This window comes from Macaca nemestrina, chromosome 12 (assembly GCF_043159975.1).
Source record: "Macaca nemestrina isolate mMacNem1 chromosome 12, mMacNem.hap1, whole genome shotgun sequence".
Taxonomy (NCBI): Eukaryota; Metazoa; Chordata; class Mammalia; order Primates; family Cercopithecidae; genus Macaca; species Macaca nemestrina.
The window spans coordinates 32,852,545-32,867,697 of record NC_092136.1 but is presented as its reverse complement, the minus strand read 5'-3'; the positions used below and the strand labels follow the sequence as shown (position 1 = coordinate 32,867,697).

Here is a 15,153-nt window from a genome sequence, read left to right as displayed (position 1 = left end):
TCTATATTATTTTAATCTTTTTTTTTTTCCAACATCTCTTCTGCTTTTCTTTTTTTTGGTTGGTTGTCATTTTCTAAAGTTAGTAACTTTTCAGTTTCACTTAGTTGATTTGTAATGAGGCTCTCCCAGTCATCATCACCAGAAGTATTTTTAGTCTTGATTGCCTGTAAATGGCTTTGTAGCGGAGTTGTTATCAGAGGTTTTGTTTTCACCTAGGAAAGACCAAACTAATTTTACCTTTGAAATTATACAAAAGACTTTAAAGAGTCTGTAAAGCCTCTGCAGTTATGAGTATGTGGTAAAACCACCATCTCTTGGCTGATTTTCACTACCTTAGTAGTTGTGGCACCAGAAAACTATACAATGTGAATGTATAGGCTTATGTAGTAGATCTTCAAAATCTCTAATATGTAACGGAAGTAAAGTGTACAAAAACTGCCTTTTACTTCATGTTTCCTCCCATGCTTTAGAGCACCATTGTTGAAGAAACAGGAAGGAGCAGTGAGATATTTGGAAGTTGGCATGGTTTCAAGACACTGTATTGGGTAATTTTAAAAATAGTGTGTTAAATAACTTTTTCATTTTAAGGTTCTTTTCTGATGTTAAAATACTTACTGGAAATTTAGAAAATAGAGTAAAGTAGAAAGAAACTAAAAATCATTAGTAATCCCTTATCCAGAGAGGCTTGTTGACATTTTGGTATTATTTGCTGCTAGCCTTTTTTTCTATTTTTAGCCTATTTGATCATTCTATAGAATTTAATGTATTTTCCTCTGAGCAGTTTCTTAGGTCATTATAAACAATTGTCTGTGGCTGCAAAATACTCCCTTTTATGGATGTTTGATGATTTATCACCTACTATTGAATATTTGTTTCCAGTTTATCCCTACCAAAAATTAATTTTAGTTTTTTTTTTTTTTTTTTTTTTTGAGATAGTCTCGCTCTGTCACCCAGGCTGGAGTGCAGTGGCACAATCTCTGCTTACTGCAACCTCTGCCTCATGGGCTCAAGTGAGTCTCCTGCCTTAGCCTCCTGAGTAGCTGGGATTATAGGCGCGTGCCACCACACCCGGCTAATTTTTGTATTTTTAGTAGAGATGGGATTTCACCATGTTGGCCAGGCTGGTCTCGAACTCCTGACCTCGTGATCCACCCACCTTGGCCTCCAAAAGTGCTGGGATTACAGGCGTGAGCCATTGTGCCCGGCAATTTGAGTTAATTTCATGCAAAACAATCTTTGATATTTTTAAGAGATTCCCAGATAAAATGTTCTCTTCAAAAGGAATACTGGGCCAGGCATCGTGACTCATACCTGTAATCCCAGCACTTTGGGAGGCTGAGGCGAGTGGATTGCATGAGCTCATGAGTTGAAAACTATCCTGAGCAACATGGCAAAACCCCATCTCTACCAAAAACTAGCTGGGCATGGTGGCATGCGACTAGTCCCAGCACCTCAGAAGGCTGAGGTGCAAGGATCACTTGAGTCCAGGAGGTGGAGGTTGCAATGAGCCAAGATCATGCCATTGCACTCCAGCCTGGACAACAGAATGAGACCCTTTCTCAAAAATGAACAATAGATAAAAGGAATACTGAATTGTTTTCAAAATAACAATTATGGTGGCCTTTTTTTTAGATAGGGTCTCACCCTGTCACCTAGGCTGGAGCGCCGTGATACAATCACAGTTCACTGTAGCCTTACCTCCCCGGTTCAGGTGATCCTCTCACCTTTACCTCCTGAGTACCTGGGACTACAGACATGTGCCAGAACACCTATCTAATTTTTGTATTTTTTGCCATGTTGCCCAGGCTGGTCTCTCTAACTCTTGGGCTCAAGTGATCCGACCACCTCGGTCTCCCAAAGTTCTAGGATTACAGGAGTGAGCCATACTGTGTTATGTTTTAGTTGTAAGGGGTATACATGTGTATTTTAGAAATCTGGAACAGGATAAGAATTACATTAAAATCACCCAAGATCCCAACCACTATTAAAGAATTTGTGTAAATCTTCTGGTCTCTTTTCTCTATCCACTTTTTAAATATTGGGGTTATATTTTTATTGGCTTATATGCTGTATTAAACATTGTTAGCATTTCCTCCTGTTCTTAAGTTTGTTAAGAGGATAGCTCCATCATATTCTGTGTTCTGCAATTCATTTCTGGACATTTAAATTGTAAGAAAATGGTCACTGTTAACTAGGCGGCAGTGAATATCATTCGTTCATAAATTTTTGTGAAGATCTTTGAGTACTGCCTTACGTTAAAATCTTTTTCAATTTGACTGGTAAAAGTGGCATGTTAGTAACATTGTCATTTTCAGTGTTAAGATTATGTAGTAATAAGTTTATTTTATTTTTTTGAGATGGAGTCTTGCTCTGTCGCCCGGGCTGGAGTGCAGTGGCGCCATGTCGGCTCACTGCAACCTCCACCTCCCAGGTTCAAGCGATTCTCCTGCCTCAGCCTCCCGAGTAGCTGGGATTACAGGTACCCACCACCATGCCCAGCTAATTTTTTGTAGTTTTAGTAGAGACGGGGTTTCACTATGTTATACAGGCTGGTCTTGAACGCCTGACCTCATGATCTACCTGCCTCGGCCTCCCAAAGTGTTGGGATTACAGGCGTGAGCGACTGTACCTGGCCTAGTAATAAGTTTATTTATTTTATTTTATTTTTTTTTGAGACGGAGTCTCGCTCTGTCACCCGGGCTGGAGTGCAGTGGCCGGATCTCAGCTCACTGCAAGCTCCGCCTCCTGGGTTCACGCCATTCTCCTGCCTCAGCCTCCCGAGTAGCTGGGACTACAGGCGCCCGCCACCTCGCCCGGCTAGCTTTTTGTATTTTTTAGTAGAGACGGGGTTTCACCGTGTTAGCCAGGATGGTCTCGATCTCCTGACCTTGTGATCTGCCCGTCTCAGCCTCCCAAAGTGCTGGGATTACAGGCTTGAGCCACCGCGCCCGGCTAATAAGTTTATTTTTAAAATGAACTTAAATGTTTGAATGATAAGTTCACGGCTCCCTAAGGAGTATTCTTTTTGGATTGCTCTTTTTGGTTCCCTCCCTGAAAATTCTGTAGTCAACCACTAGTCCCCTCAGAGTTTTACCTCTGATTTTTGGGGTGATTCTTTGTTCATATTTGTCTAATTGGCTTTGTCTTCCAAAAGTGTCTGCACAGGACTGCTAAGAGAACCTAGACAAGTCATTTAATTTTTCTGGGCTTCAGTTTATTCATTAGCTTCTTTTAGTTCCCAGATGCTATTACCAGAAAGAATAATTGGATAAAAATGTACATAAATATTTCTGATAGTGTCTGCTATGTAAGTGTGTTCACCATACTTCATTTAGCCCATGGGGCCAGAAAGGATTCTAATTCATGCAACATGAAAAACAGACAGGGAAAACTAGGTGAAATCTAAATCTAGGTTGCTACTAATTCTGAAGTATAATGACTGATGATCTGTATGATTTAATGTTTCTATTTTGCCATCAAAATGCTAGGTCCATTTTGGTGTATTTGGCATCCAATTACAAATTAATAGTTTCCCAAAATCCTGATTCTTTGACTTTTTTATCTTGATGATGGAAAGGAAGAACACATTTACACATAATTGCTTTAGTGTCCTTCCCCTTAACTACCCACTTGCTGAGATGGGTAGGAGCAGGGATTGACTTTAGAGAAACAAGATACAGTGTAGATTAGCTAATGTTTGCACTTAACAAAACTTGTCCTGTTTAACTTACCTGAGGGTTCTGCAGCCTACTGCAGTAATTTTAATTCTAGCTGTTGTCAGATATATTGCCTTGTATCTTTGTTCTTTCCCCTTCTATCCTTTTTAGAAATTTATCACCTGTTTCTCTTTCAGCCTGACTTACAAGATCTAATTTTTGGCCTAAAAATTTCCCCTAGCTTGGTACTAGTCCTTTTATTTCTGCCTGGCATTATATTTTAAAATTTAACTTAAATGAATCTAATTAATTGGATATATAAAAAAAAAGTAAGTGGCTTGCTTTGCTTACTCCGGTCTTCCATCCTCATTCCTGGATATAATCAAGATTGCAGTAGGCTAACAACCTAATGCCAAAAACAATGAAAAACATACCATCTTTTCAAGTTATTTTGCACCCATAGAGAGAAAGTGGATTGGTACTTAATACTTTCCCTGAATTTAACAGAATTGATGTGGACTGTATACAAAATATGTTGAAAAGTAAAAAACTTTTTTGGCTATAAGTCTTCATAAAATTCATTTATAACAGAGGTTGGTAAACTTTCCAAACAGGGCCAGAGTAAATATTTTCAGCTTTGAGGGCCAAATGGCCTCTTAAAACTGCTCAATTCTCAGTGCTGTGCCAAAATAGTCTTTACAGTATGCAAAGGAATGGGTGTGGCTGTGGTCTATTAAATTTGTAAGGAGATCTACTTTTGGATTTGCCCCACATTACATGATAATTTGCAATCAAGCTTTAAGCTGGGACAAGGAAGCTTACCATAGTACTTGCACATAGTAATAAGCACTTAGAAAATGTCTATTCAGCCAGTGAATTGAGTTTGTTTTATATGCACCAATCTTTGAGAAGAAACATTTTTTCTATGTGAAAGTTAAAGTATAATATAGCATTTGACTAAGAGCCACGATACCTAGCCTAGGTCCACCACATGTTGTGACTTAATGACCCTGGAAAGTTATTTCACATTTATGTCACCATCCCCTATTAGATTAATTATAAAAATGGGCTTTCAAGTGAGATGTGAAATTTCCGCTGTTTGAAAGTAGAACAGCTATCTTTTAAGGGTTAAGGATTCACCCTAATTAGAAACGGATGTTTAGTTTTGATGCCCTCAAGCTTCATGTTTGTTTTGATTCTATGACTTACCCAATTGGGCAAGGTTAAAACTTAGATTTTCCAATGCCAGAGTTACTGCCGTTTAGTCAACACATTTTAATGATACACACTTATACATACCAAGTGGAAACTATACTGTTGCTTATAAGTTCAGGAAAATGTGATAAGGGTGTATTAGTTCATTCTCACGCTGCCAATAAAGACATACCGGAGACTGGAAAAAAAAATAGGTTTACCGGACTTATAGTTCCACATAACTGGGGAAGCCTCATAATCATGGTGGAAGGCAAAAGGCAATTCTTACATGGCGGCAGCAAAAGAGAGCTTGTGCAGGGAAACTCCCACTTTTAAAGCCATCAGATCTCATGAGACTTATTCACTATCACGAGAACAGCACAGGAAAGACCGGCCCCCATGATTCAATTACCTCCCACCAGGTTCCTCCCACAACATGTAGGAATTGTGAGACCAATTGTAATTCAAGATGAGATTTGGGTGGGGACATAGCCAAACCATATCATTCTGCCCATGTCCCCTCCCAAATCTCATGTCTTTACATTTTAAAACCAATAATGCCTTCCCAACACTCTCCCAAAGTCTTATTTCAGCATTAACTCAAAAGTTCAAAGTCTCATCTGAGACAAGGCAAGCCCCTTCCACGTATGAGCCAGTAAAATCACAAGCAAGTCAGTTACTTCCTAGATACAAAGTGGGGGTACAGGCATTGGGTAAACACAGCCGTTCCAAATAGGGTGACCAAAACAAAGGATCTACAGGCCCTATGAAAGTCCAAAATCCAGCATGGCAGCCAGGTCACGCTAATGCAAGAGGTGGGTTCTCATGGTCTTGGGCATCTCCACGCCCCTGTGGCTTTGCAGGGTACAGCCTCCCTTCCGGCTGCTTTCACAGGCTGACATTGAGTGTCTGGCTTTTCCAGGTGCACAGTGCAAGTTGTTGGCAGATCTACCATTCCGGGATCTGGAGAATGGTGGCCCTCTTCTCACAGCTCCACTAGCCAGCACTCCAGCAGGGACTCTTTATAGGGACTCTGACTCCACATTTGTCTTCCACATTGCCCTAGCAGAGGTTCTCCACGAGAGCCCCGCCCCTGCAGCAAACTTCCGCCTGGACATCCAGGCGTTTTCATACATCCTTTGAAATCTAGGAAGAGATTCCCAAACCTCAATTCTTGACTTGTGCACTCGCAGGTTCAACACATGGAAGCTGCCAAGGCTTGGGGCTTGTACCCTCTGAAGCAATGGCCTGAGCTATGCCTTGGCTCCTTTTAGTCATGGGTGGAGTGGCTGGGATGTAGGGCACCAAGTCCCTAGGCTGCACACAGCAGAGGGACCCTGAGCGCAGCCCACAAAACCAGTTTTTCCTCATAGGCCTCTGGCCTTGTGATGGGAGGGGCTGCCATGAAGACCTCTGACTTGCCCTGGAGACATTTTGCCCATTGTCTTGGAGATTAACATTCAGCTCCTTGTTACTTACGCAAATTTCACAGCCAGCTTGAATTTCTCCTCAGAAAATGGGATTTTCTTTTCTATCATATTGTTCAGGCTACAAATTTTCCAAACTTGTATGCTGTTTCCCCTATAAAATTGAATGCCTTTAATAGCACCCAAGTCACCTCTTGAATTCTTTGCTGCTTAGAAATTTCTTCTGCCAGATACCTTGAATCGTCTCTCTCAAGTTCAAAGTTCCACAAATCTCTAGAACAGGGGCAAAATGCTACCAATTTCTTTAGCAAAACATGATCAGTAACCTTTGCTCCAGTTTCCAACAAATTCCTCATTTCTATCTGAGATCACCTCAGACTGGATTTCATTTCATTGTCCATTTTGGTCAAAGCCATTCAACAAGTCTCTAGGGAGTTCCAAACTTTCCCTGTCTTCTTATGAGCCCTCCAAACTGTTCCAACCTCGGCCTGTTACCCAGTTCCAGAGTTGCTTCCACATTTTCGGGTATCTTTTCAGCAACACTCCACTCCTGGTACCAATTTACTGTATTAGTTTGTTTTCACCCTGTTGATAAAGACATACTCGAGACTGGGAAGAAAAATAGGTTTAATGGATTTACAGTTCCACATGGCTGGGGAGGCCTCATAATCATGGTGGAAGGCAAAAGGCAATTGTTACATGGCGGCAGCAAGAGAGAAGAGAGCTTGTGCAGGGAAACTCCCATTTTTAAAACCATCAGCTCTTGTGGGATTTATTCACTATCTGGGAACAGCACAGGAAAGACTTGCCCCCATGATTCAGTTACCTCTCACTGGGTCCCTCCCATGACACATGGGAATTGTGGGATTGACAATTCAAGGTGAGATTAGGGTGGGGACAAAGCCAAACCATATCAAGGATAGTTTCTGATTTTTGTCTCAACTCTCCCAGAAGAGTTATACTATCTCACTTGAGGTTTCTCCTATTTATAAAGGAAAATAAAATACATTGTTAAAAGCTGTTATTTGTTAAGGATGTGTTAGTACTATAATAATCGTTTTGTATGTGCTAAAGAGAAAGTTGTTTAATAGTTTGAACACTACAACCTTTTTCTTGCTAAAGTTCTACACACTATGATATAAAACTTATACATTTAACCAGATAACCTTCCTGCTATAGTTAGTTGATTTCCTTATGACAAATAGACTCCTGGAAGCCATATAATTTCTACAAATACTTTAATACATATATCCATACAGTATCACGTGGATACTTGATCCTTTCACACGTGTTCTAATTGAAATAGTTTTAAATTCTTTCCATCTCAGTTTCCGAAAATAATGTAAATTAACTTAAGCATTATTAAAAACAATTGGACTTGATTAGCTTTTAGACATCTTTTATTAACATAAAATTTTAAATGCTCAAATACCACTATTTCCAAATTTAGATGAGTAAAAAATAGAAGTACATATCTGATGCCTCACACTCTCCTTCCCAAAACAGGCTGGATTGTATCTATTTGATTTATACACTGTGACTTTTTCCTGCTGTTTTCTATCAACCTTAATTGTGAAAAATGGTGCCATGTTGCCCTCTTGATATTATTTTGGAGATCAGTTAGGTCTTAAAGCATCCAGATGCATACAGTTCTACACATATCTGTAGAATTAGCTCACTAAGGTCTGCTCGGCAATATTTTTAATTGACTTACATGTTCTGTGGGAAAAGAAGAATCATAAAAAGTCTTTGCAATTGCATTCTTCTCTTCACTGGGTTCTCCCGTGGGATCTGGATGGATACTCCAGTTATTCAAAGTGTCAGCAACTCTGTTAATGCTGGTAGTATCTGATTGACAAAGAGGAAATGGCAGCAACTGAATTTTTCTCTAGGTACTCATTTTAGTGACTGAACTTGTTTCTCCTATGCTTTTGTATTTAAAAAGCAACAAATTTCTATTTTAATGTTGACTATTTTGCAGTTTTCCTAGACTTTGCTCTTATATTAGGCATTTCATTTCTGAAAACAAGCAAGATTTTATTATTGCTACTTTCTAAAACCTAATTACTAGAATTCTACATTAAAAGCAGTGAAAGAAATGGTATAAATACCTTCTAAAACAAAATAACTCATAAAATGTTATCATTATTCCCCTGGTTACTGTATTTCCCACACATGTAAGCATTTATATAGTGAACATTTTACCAACTGAGATTAATGGAAAAAGTCAGAACCAACTACATGCCAGATTTATAAACTATTTAAAGAAATTGGCCATAGTGAGAAGTCCAACAAAGGGTTATTTAGAAGGGGTCACACTGGGTTTTAATAAATTGATAGAAATTAGTTAGAGAAATATGTAAATTACAAAGGTTAAAAGATACTGATGGCATATTTAAGAGTATTTTACAAGCTGAATTTCTACAGAATTTTAGGTATCGCCCTTTATATCTTATATATCACTGAAATTTAATTTACAAGAAAGGACTTAAGAAAAAATGGCAGATTTTTAGACCAGCACCTAAAGCAGTACCTAACCAAAAGTTAACGGAATTTTAAGTAATATATTTTGTGGCATTGAAAAATTGCAGTTTGGGAAATGAGGTTATACAGTGTTTTGGTTATTTGATTTTTGCCTACATTATTTCCCATTGGTATTAGTAAACAAGATATATTTTTGTTTTTAATCACCAAATATTCTCTTTACATTTTTCTCAATTTCCTTTTTAAAAGAAGCCTGTTAAATCTGAGGGCCATACAAAAAAAAGCTTTCCTTGGAATCTGCATCTTTTTAAGGTGTCTAAGTGCACAATGTTAAACCCACAAAGTTCCCTTAAAATCTAAGAATGCCTTTAACAACCTCAGCAACTTTTGACTATGAGATTGCTATTAAAAGAAAACATGCTGTCCTGAAAATAAAAACAATAAAAAACCATTTTCCTCATGATCATACTTCTTAAACTACTGCTTTTTATTTTCAGTTTACATTTATACAGCACCAATTCATGATAATGTAGTATGTTTTTGTTTTTAAATTCTTTCGTGAAAAATTTCCAGGCCGGGTGTGGTGGCTCCCAGCAATTTGGGAGGCTGAGGCAGGAGGATCACTTGAGCCTGGAAGTTCAACACTAGCCTCGGCAACAAAGTGAGAACTGTCTCTACAAAAAATTTTAAAAATTAGCTGGGTGCAGTGACGTGTCTGTACTCCTAGCTGCTCAGGAGGCTGAGGCGGGAGGATTCCTTCAGCCTGGGAGGTTAAAGTTGCAGTGAGCTGTGATCACACCACTGAACTCCAGGCTGGGTGACAGAGCAAGACTCTATCTCAAAAATCAATCAATCAATAAAACAAAAAACAAAACAAAAATGTAGACAGCCATGTATTTCAATGTATTCCATCAATATTAAGTCACGTATTTCATCCATTTACCTCTCCCCCTATTTTTTTCTGAAGTATTTTAAAATAAAACTTGGACAGTATGTCATTTCATATGGCAGTTTTTAAGAACAGAACAATCCCTCTATTCTCTTTAACATCTGAATGCATTAATATATGTTAAGGAATTCAATTTAAAGTGTTTTCAACTGACAAATACTGGTCGTAGGAAATATATTAATGTTATGCCTCATTATTACTTATAAAACAGAAGGAAGAGGTGGATTTCTGGTGTGGGTGAAGGGACAGATAAAAATAGAAAAATTAAGGAAAGGGAGAGAAAATTGGGCAAAGACAGACAACACAGGAGAGAAACTAAAATGTTCTGAGGGAAGAAAGTTTTTAAGGATGAATGATGAGCATATAGAAAGAAGAGCAATAAATATGCACACTTGGCAGAAGCCTTAACTACTTCACTGCATTTGCTCTAAAAGTTAAAAAACAAAAGAATATTAGGTAGTTGTTCCTAATTTAAAATAATGACCCACATCTGTTGTTTTTGCTATTCCTTAATTAAGACAAACTTTTAAAACAAAATTTACAAAATGTGACTGTACACATTCATCAAGAATAAGTAGAAAAATATTTTAAGAATTAAAACATTACTTTTTTCTTACCTGGTCCAATATGCTTTCCAACATCATCCACACCAATATTTTTACAAAGAGCCATTGGAATGATCTTTTTGTTTTCTGATGGATCTAGTGGTCTCTCCTTCAGCAACAAAGAAATACTAGGGGTTGAACTGCTCGCTGTTTGACTTTCAATGTGATTTACTTTTGACCAAGGACCGGGGTCTGAAAAATTCATGTATACTGGAGTTTTCTCAGTTTTTTTATCTGAAGTTGAAAGATCAAAGGTTGACCTTCCGCTTCTGTTTACTAAATCTCCAGATGGCTCTATGTGAAATGAATGTGATTCCTCCAGCTGTCCTTTACTGAACATTTTTCCTGAAACAATGTCATTTAATGACTCTGTTTTCTCTGTATTATTTAACAATGTATGCTGTCTTTCATTAATGCTCACAACAAGGAAGAGGTCATTTTTTGTGGCTTCAGTTACCTGATTCTCATCAATCTGATTATTTTTATTGGAAAACTGTATTTCTGTGCAAGTTTTCATGTGAACAGCAGTTTTCACATCTTTGGCTTGTAAAGAATGACTATTCTCATTGTTAAGATGAAGATGGGAAATGTTCACATTATTGTTTTCTAAGTATCCCAAACAGTTATTAAATTGACTGTTTTGCATATCACTCATATTTTTCCACATAGTTTTTCCCCCAGGGCTTGAGTTGGGTTTCACCAACATAGGCATACTATTAACATTTTTATCTGAGTTCTTAAGAAGTACTTTTGAATTATCACTAAAAGCAGCAGATGAAACGTGGTGGTCGATTACTGTATCACAGGTAACAGTTAGTTCAGGTTTCTCTGAAGTATCATTACAGACTTGCAGAAAATCTGAAGTTTGTTTACAAAGTAATATGCTGCACTCACTTTTTTTAGTTAACAGTTGTATTTGTTTTATGTTACATTGTTTATCATCTAACATAACATTACTTGAATTCTGTAAACTATATTTCTGACATGGAACAAGATTTTTTTTTATATCTAGAGATAAATCCAAATCTGCTTTGGTTTGGTCACTATTTGTAATTTCCTTCTCTAGAGCATGTTCTCGAGTCCCTGGACGCGATCTGAATTGTTTGAATGGCTCATTTTCAGAAACATCTTTATTATTATTATTATTATATGTATTGTGTGCTGTCTCATTTAAATTACTGTTAAATGGTGTTTTGTTATTTTCAACCTCCGGATGTACATCTGTATGGTGAACATCTAATCCTCCGGTTCTTTCTAGGTGTATTTTTTCTGTTTCTGTCGTTGTATCTAACACAACAAAAGGATTATTTGGTGATTTAAATTCTGTACATCCATTGTCTTTTTCCAAGCATATCTTGTCTTTTACTTCTGTAGTAACTGATTTTTTATTGTCCGTAACATTTGAGGTTTGTACTTGACTAATTACTTCTTTATCTAAGGAGAGGGTTTTGCTTAAGGACATTTCACTTTGATTTTCATCCTGAGAAACAACAGTATCAATTTCATTCTTGAAGCTTTTTTCAAAAAGCTGTAAATCTGTCATGATGAGAACACAGTAAAATTTTATATTATACACTAAAGCCTGATTTCATAAAACATATTTATCACCTATTTTTATAAAAACAAATTTAACCTTAAATATTTTATGGGTCAATAATTATACAAACTTAATGACATCAACATTACCTAAATACTGGGTTCCCTTTGTTATAACAAGTATATCTTTAGCATGCTAAACCATATTAAACCTTAATTTCATAATAGCAAAGTATTTTTGGTTTTTTAAAGGGAAAGTGAGTTGAGGTATTACAAAATGGTTTATTTTTCTCGTCTATTTGCTTCATTTAGGACATACAGTACAATCCCACATAAATACATAGCTGATAAAAATTAACTTATCATAACAGGTTACGCTCTGATTTCCATTACTACCTAGGTCCAGCTGTATCTAGAAATTGCTAGCTGGCTTCTTCAAGACTGACAGTCATCACTTTTATTCATTACCCAGTGAATATTTTTAAATTCTTGAATAGTTTTTGGACAAGTATATAGAATTATCTACTTAAGACATAAATTTTATTCATCTATATTCTAACAAAGATTTCAACTTTTTAATATAGTTAATCTAGAATATAAATTTCAGGTTTTTGAAAGATTTTTTTAAAAGTCCAATCATTCTCTCTACAACATCTCCACCAAGTGGTTGTTCAGCCTAGGTTTGAACACCTCCAATCAGTATCATCTTTAAACAATACTTTTTCAAGATGGAAGAATTAATAAATTATTCCAATGGTTACAGAAAGGTTATCTGAATTCAGAAAAATGCCCTAGGTCTAGTCATCAGAAGGTCACTGGTGACTCCAAGAACATTCTCAGCAAAACAGTGAAGGCAGAAACCAGAATGCAAAAAGACTAGGAATAAGTCATGAAGAGGGGAGACAGAAATGTAATTTTCTCAAAAATACTTACTGTAAATATCAACATACAAATTAGAAAATACCAATATAATTTTAAGGTTACCTTCTATAATGATTTCCTCTATAAATGAGCCTTCTTTCTTTTCTTTTTCTCTGTATTCAGTATCTGAACAAAAATTCTCCATATTTTCTTCCCTTATTTCTTGCTCAGTATTACATTTCTGTATAACGGTGTTTTCTGATTTTTCAGTTGACGTTTCACTGTTTTCATTATTTACTTCTGGAGCATTCTAGTGTAAAATGGAAGAGATTCTTTTAAAAACATTGTTTACAAGTATAAAACATTTGAGCAGATGTGATAAATGTGGAATCTGTGTTTCAGTTCAACCATTCAGCAATTTCTATTTGAAAGTCAAATGATTTTTTAGTAAGTTTAATATACCATACTCTATAATGACATCACTTTACATTCCTTTTATATAGTCTATCATATTTAAGCAAAATGGAGACATTTATACATTTTCAAACATGCATACCACATTATTATATAATACCACATGTTACATGTAATAGAAGAACCACCCTATTATTAAAAACAAGATAGACATGGCAGGTAAATTGTTTTGAGAAGTAGTCTATTTTTTAAAGAGATAAGCTCTTGCTATGTTGCCCAGGCTAGAGTGCAGTGGCTATTCGCAGGTGCGATCATAGTGCACGACAAGCCTCAAAATTCTGGCCTCACACTATCCTCCTGCCTCAGCCTCCTAAGTAATTGGGATTACAGGTACTCACCACCATGCCAGGTGAAGCAGTATTTTTATGTATCCTTAAAACAGCGAATCAGTCCAACATGCTTTTTCTTCCCCTATATATTAAGCACATGTTATATGTGAAGCACTGTACTAGGCTTTGGGATACAATGATGAACAAACTACAGTCTTTGTCCTCAAAAAACTTACAGTCTGGTATGAAAATAAGAAAATAAGTAACAGGCAACTTTAATAGGACGTGGTAAGTGCTCTGATAGGGATAAATACAGGTTACCATGGGCACATACAGGAATAGTCCTGTCCCTGTTTTGGGGAGTCAAGGAAGGTTTCTTGGAGAAGGTGTTAGCTAAACATACCTGAAGTATGATATGGAGTCACAGATGGGGATAAGGAGGCACTCCAGAAAGAATAAATGGTATATAGCAATGCTTAAGAGCTAGCAAGATTAAGAATATATTTATGGAACTATAATTTCATTTGGCTAGAGCTTACATGCAGGAAGAAGAATGAAGAGAAATGATGCTTGAGGTAAGCTGGGCCTAGGTCATTAAGGGCCTAACACAGCGTGTTAAGGAGTTTCAACTCTACCAGGAAGACACTGAGAAGTCACTGAAGGGTATTAAACAAGGAGTGAATAACATGATCTGACTGGAAAGACCATTTTGGCTGTAGTACAAAAAAATGGACCAATGTTTTCGAAACGTCATTGATGGAAACCAGTAATGAGAAATATGTTTTATAACTCAATAGGCAAATCAAACAGTACTACTGTTATACACACTAATGTTTCCTATGCTATTTCATTTTAAAAAGAATTCTGGTCACAAACCACCAAACTAATTTCCATGAACCACTGATAGGTTGAACCTAGAAGTCTGAAAAACACTAAAGGGAGAGAACACATGGGGCAGAGTGGTGCATCAGGAGCGTGCTGCAGCAGTCCAGGTGACATCAGTAAAGACGAAGAGCTGTGAACCCATTGGTGATTTATGGAACTAAAGTTAATAGGACTTGGTCAATGATTGCATGTGAAGGCTAAGGGAGAAGGTGAGTCAAGATCGACTCCCGTAGTTCAGATTAGGTAAGTAGATGACTGGTGGATGTCATTCCTTGAGCGAGAAAACAGGCGTAGTAGTAGATTTGGAGGAAAATATCATGAGTTCAGTTTGAACCTGCTGAGTTTGAAGAGTTCGTAATATATTAAGGTGGTGATATCCAATGAACCTGTATTTATTTATTACTTTTGCCTTTTAAATAATTCCAACTTTTAGATTAAGAATATACATGTGCAGGTTGGTTACATGGCTATATTGCATGATGCTGAGGTTTGGGGTATGACTGATCCCATCACTCAGGTAGTGGGCATAGTACGCAATAGTTTTTCAACCATTGTCTCCTTCCCTCCCTACCTCTTCTAGTAGTTCCCAGGATATATTGTTGCTCTCTTTATGTTCATGAGTACCCAATGTTTAGTTCCAACTTATATGAAAATTGGTATTTGGTTTTCTGTTCCTCCATTAATTTGCTTAAGATAATGGCCTCCAGCTTCATCCATGTTGCTGCAAAGGACATGATTGCATTCTTTTTTATGGCTGTGTAGTATTCCATGGTGTATATGTACCACATTTTCTTTATCCAATCCACTGTTGAT

At 37.1% G+C, this 15,153-nt stretch overlaps 1 protein-coding gene across 5 annotated transcripts in view; it reads right to left on the bottom strand.

Moving 5' to 3' along the window:
• Positions 1-5: 5 nt before the first annotated feature.
• Positions 6-15,153, bottom strand: part of LOC105471513 (coiled-coil domain containing 73) — a 265,590-nt gene continuing 250,442 nt past the window's right edge. For all 5 annotated transcript variants that reach the window (XM_071074899.1, XM_071074901.1, XM_071074900.1 and 2 more), the window contains 4 exons: positions 12,836-13,022; positions 10,328-11,851; positions 7,992-8,125; positions 6-212 (listed from right to left, as the gene is read on the bottom strand). In XM_071074899.1, coding sequence (XP_070931000.1) covers positions 12-212; positions 7,992-8,125; positions 10,328-11,851; positions 12,836-13,022 — 2,046 coding nt within the window. In that variant the 3' untranslated portion in view covers positions 6-11. The remainder of the gene's footprint in view (positions 213-7,991; positions 8,126-10,327; positions 11,852-12,835; positions 13,023-15,153) is intronic.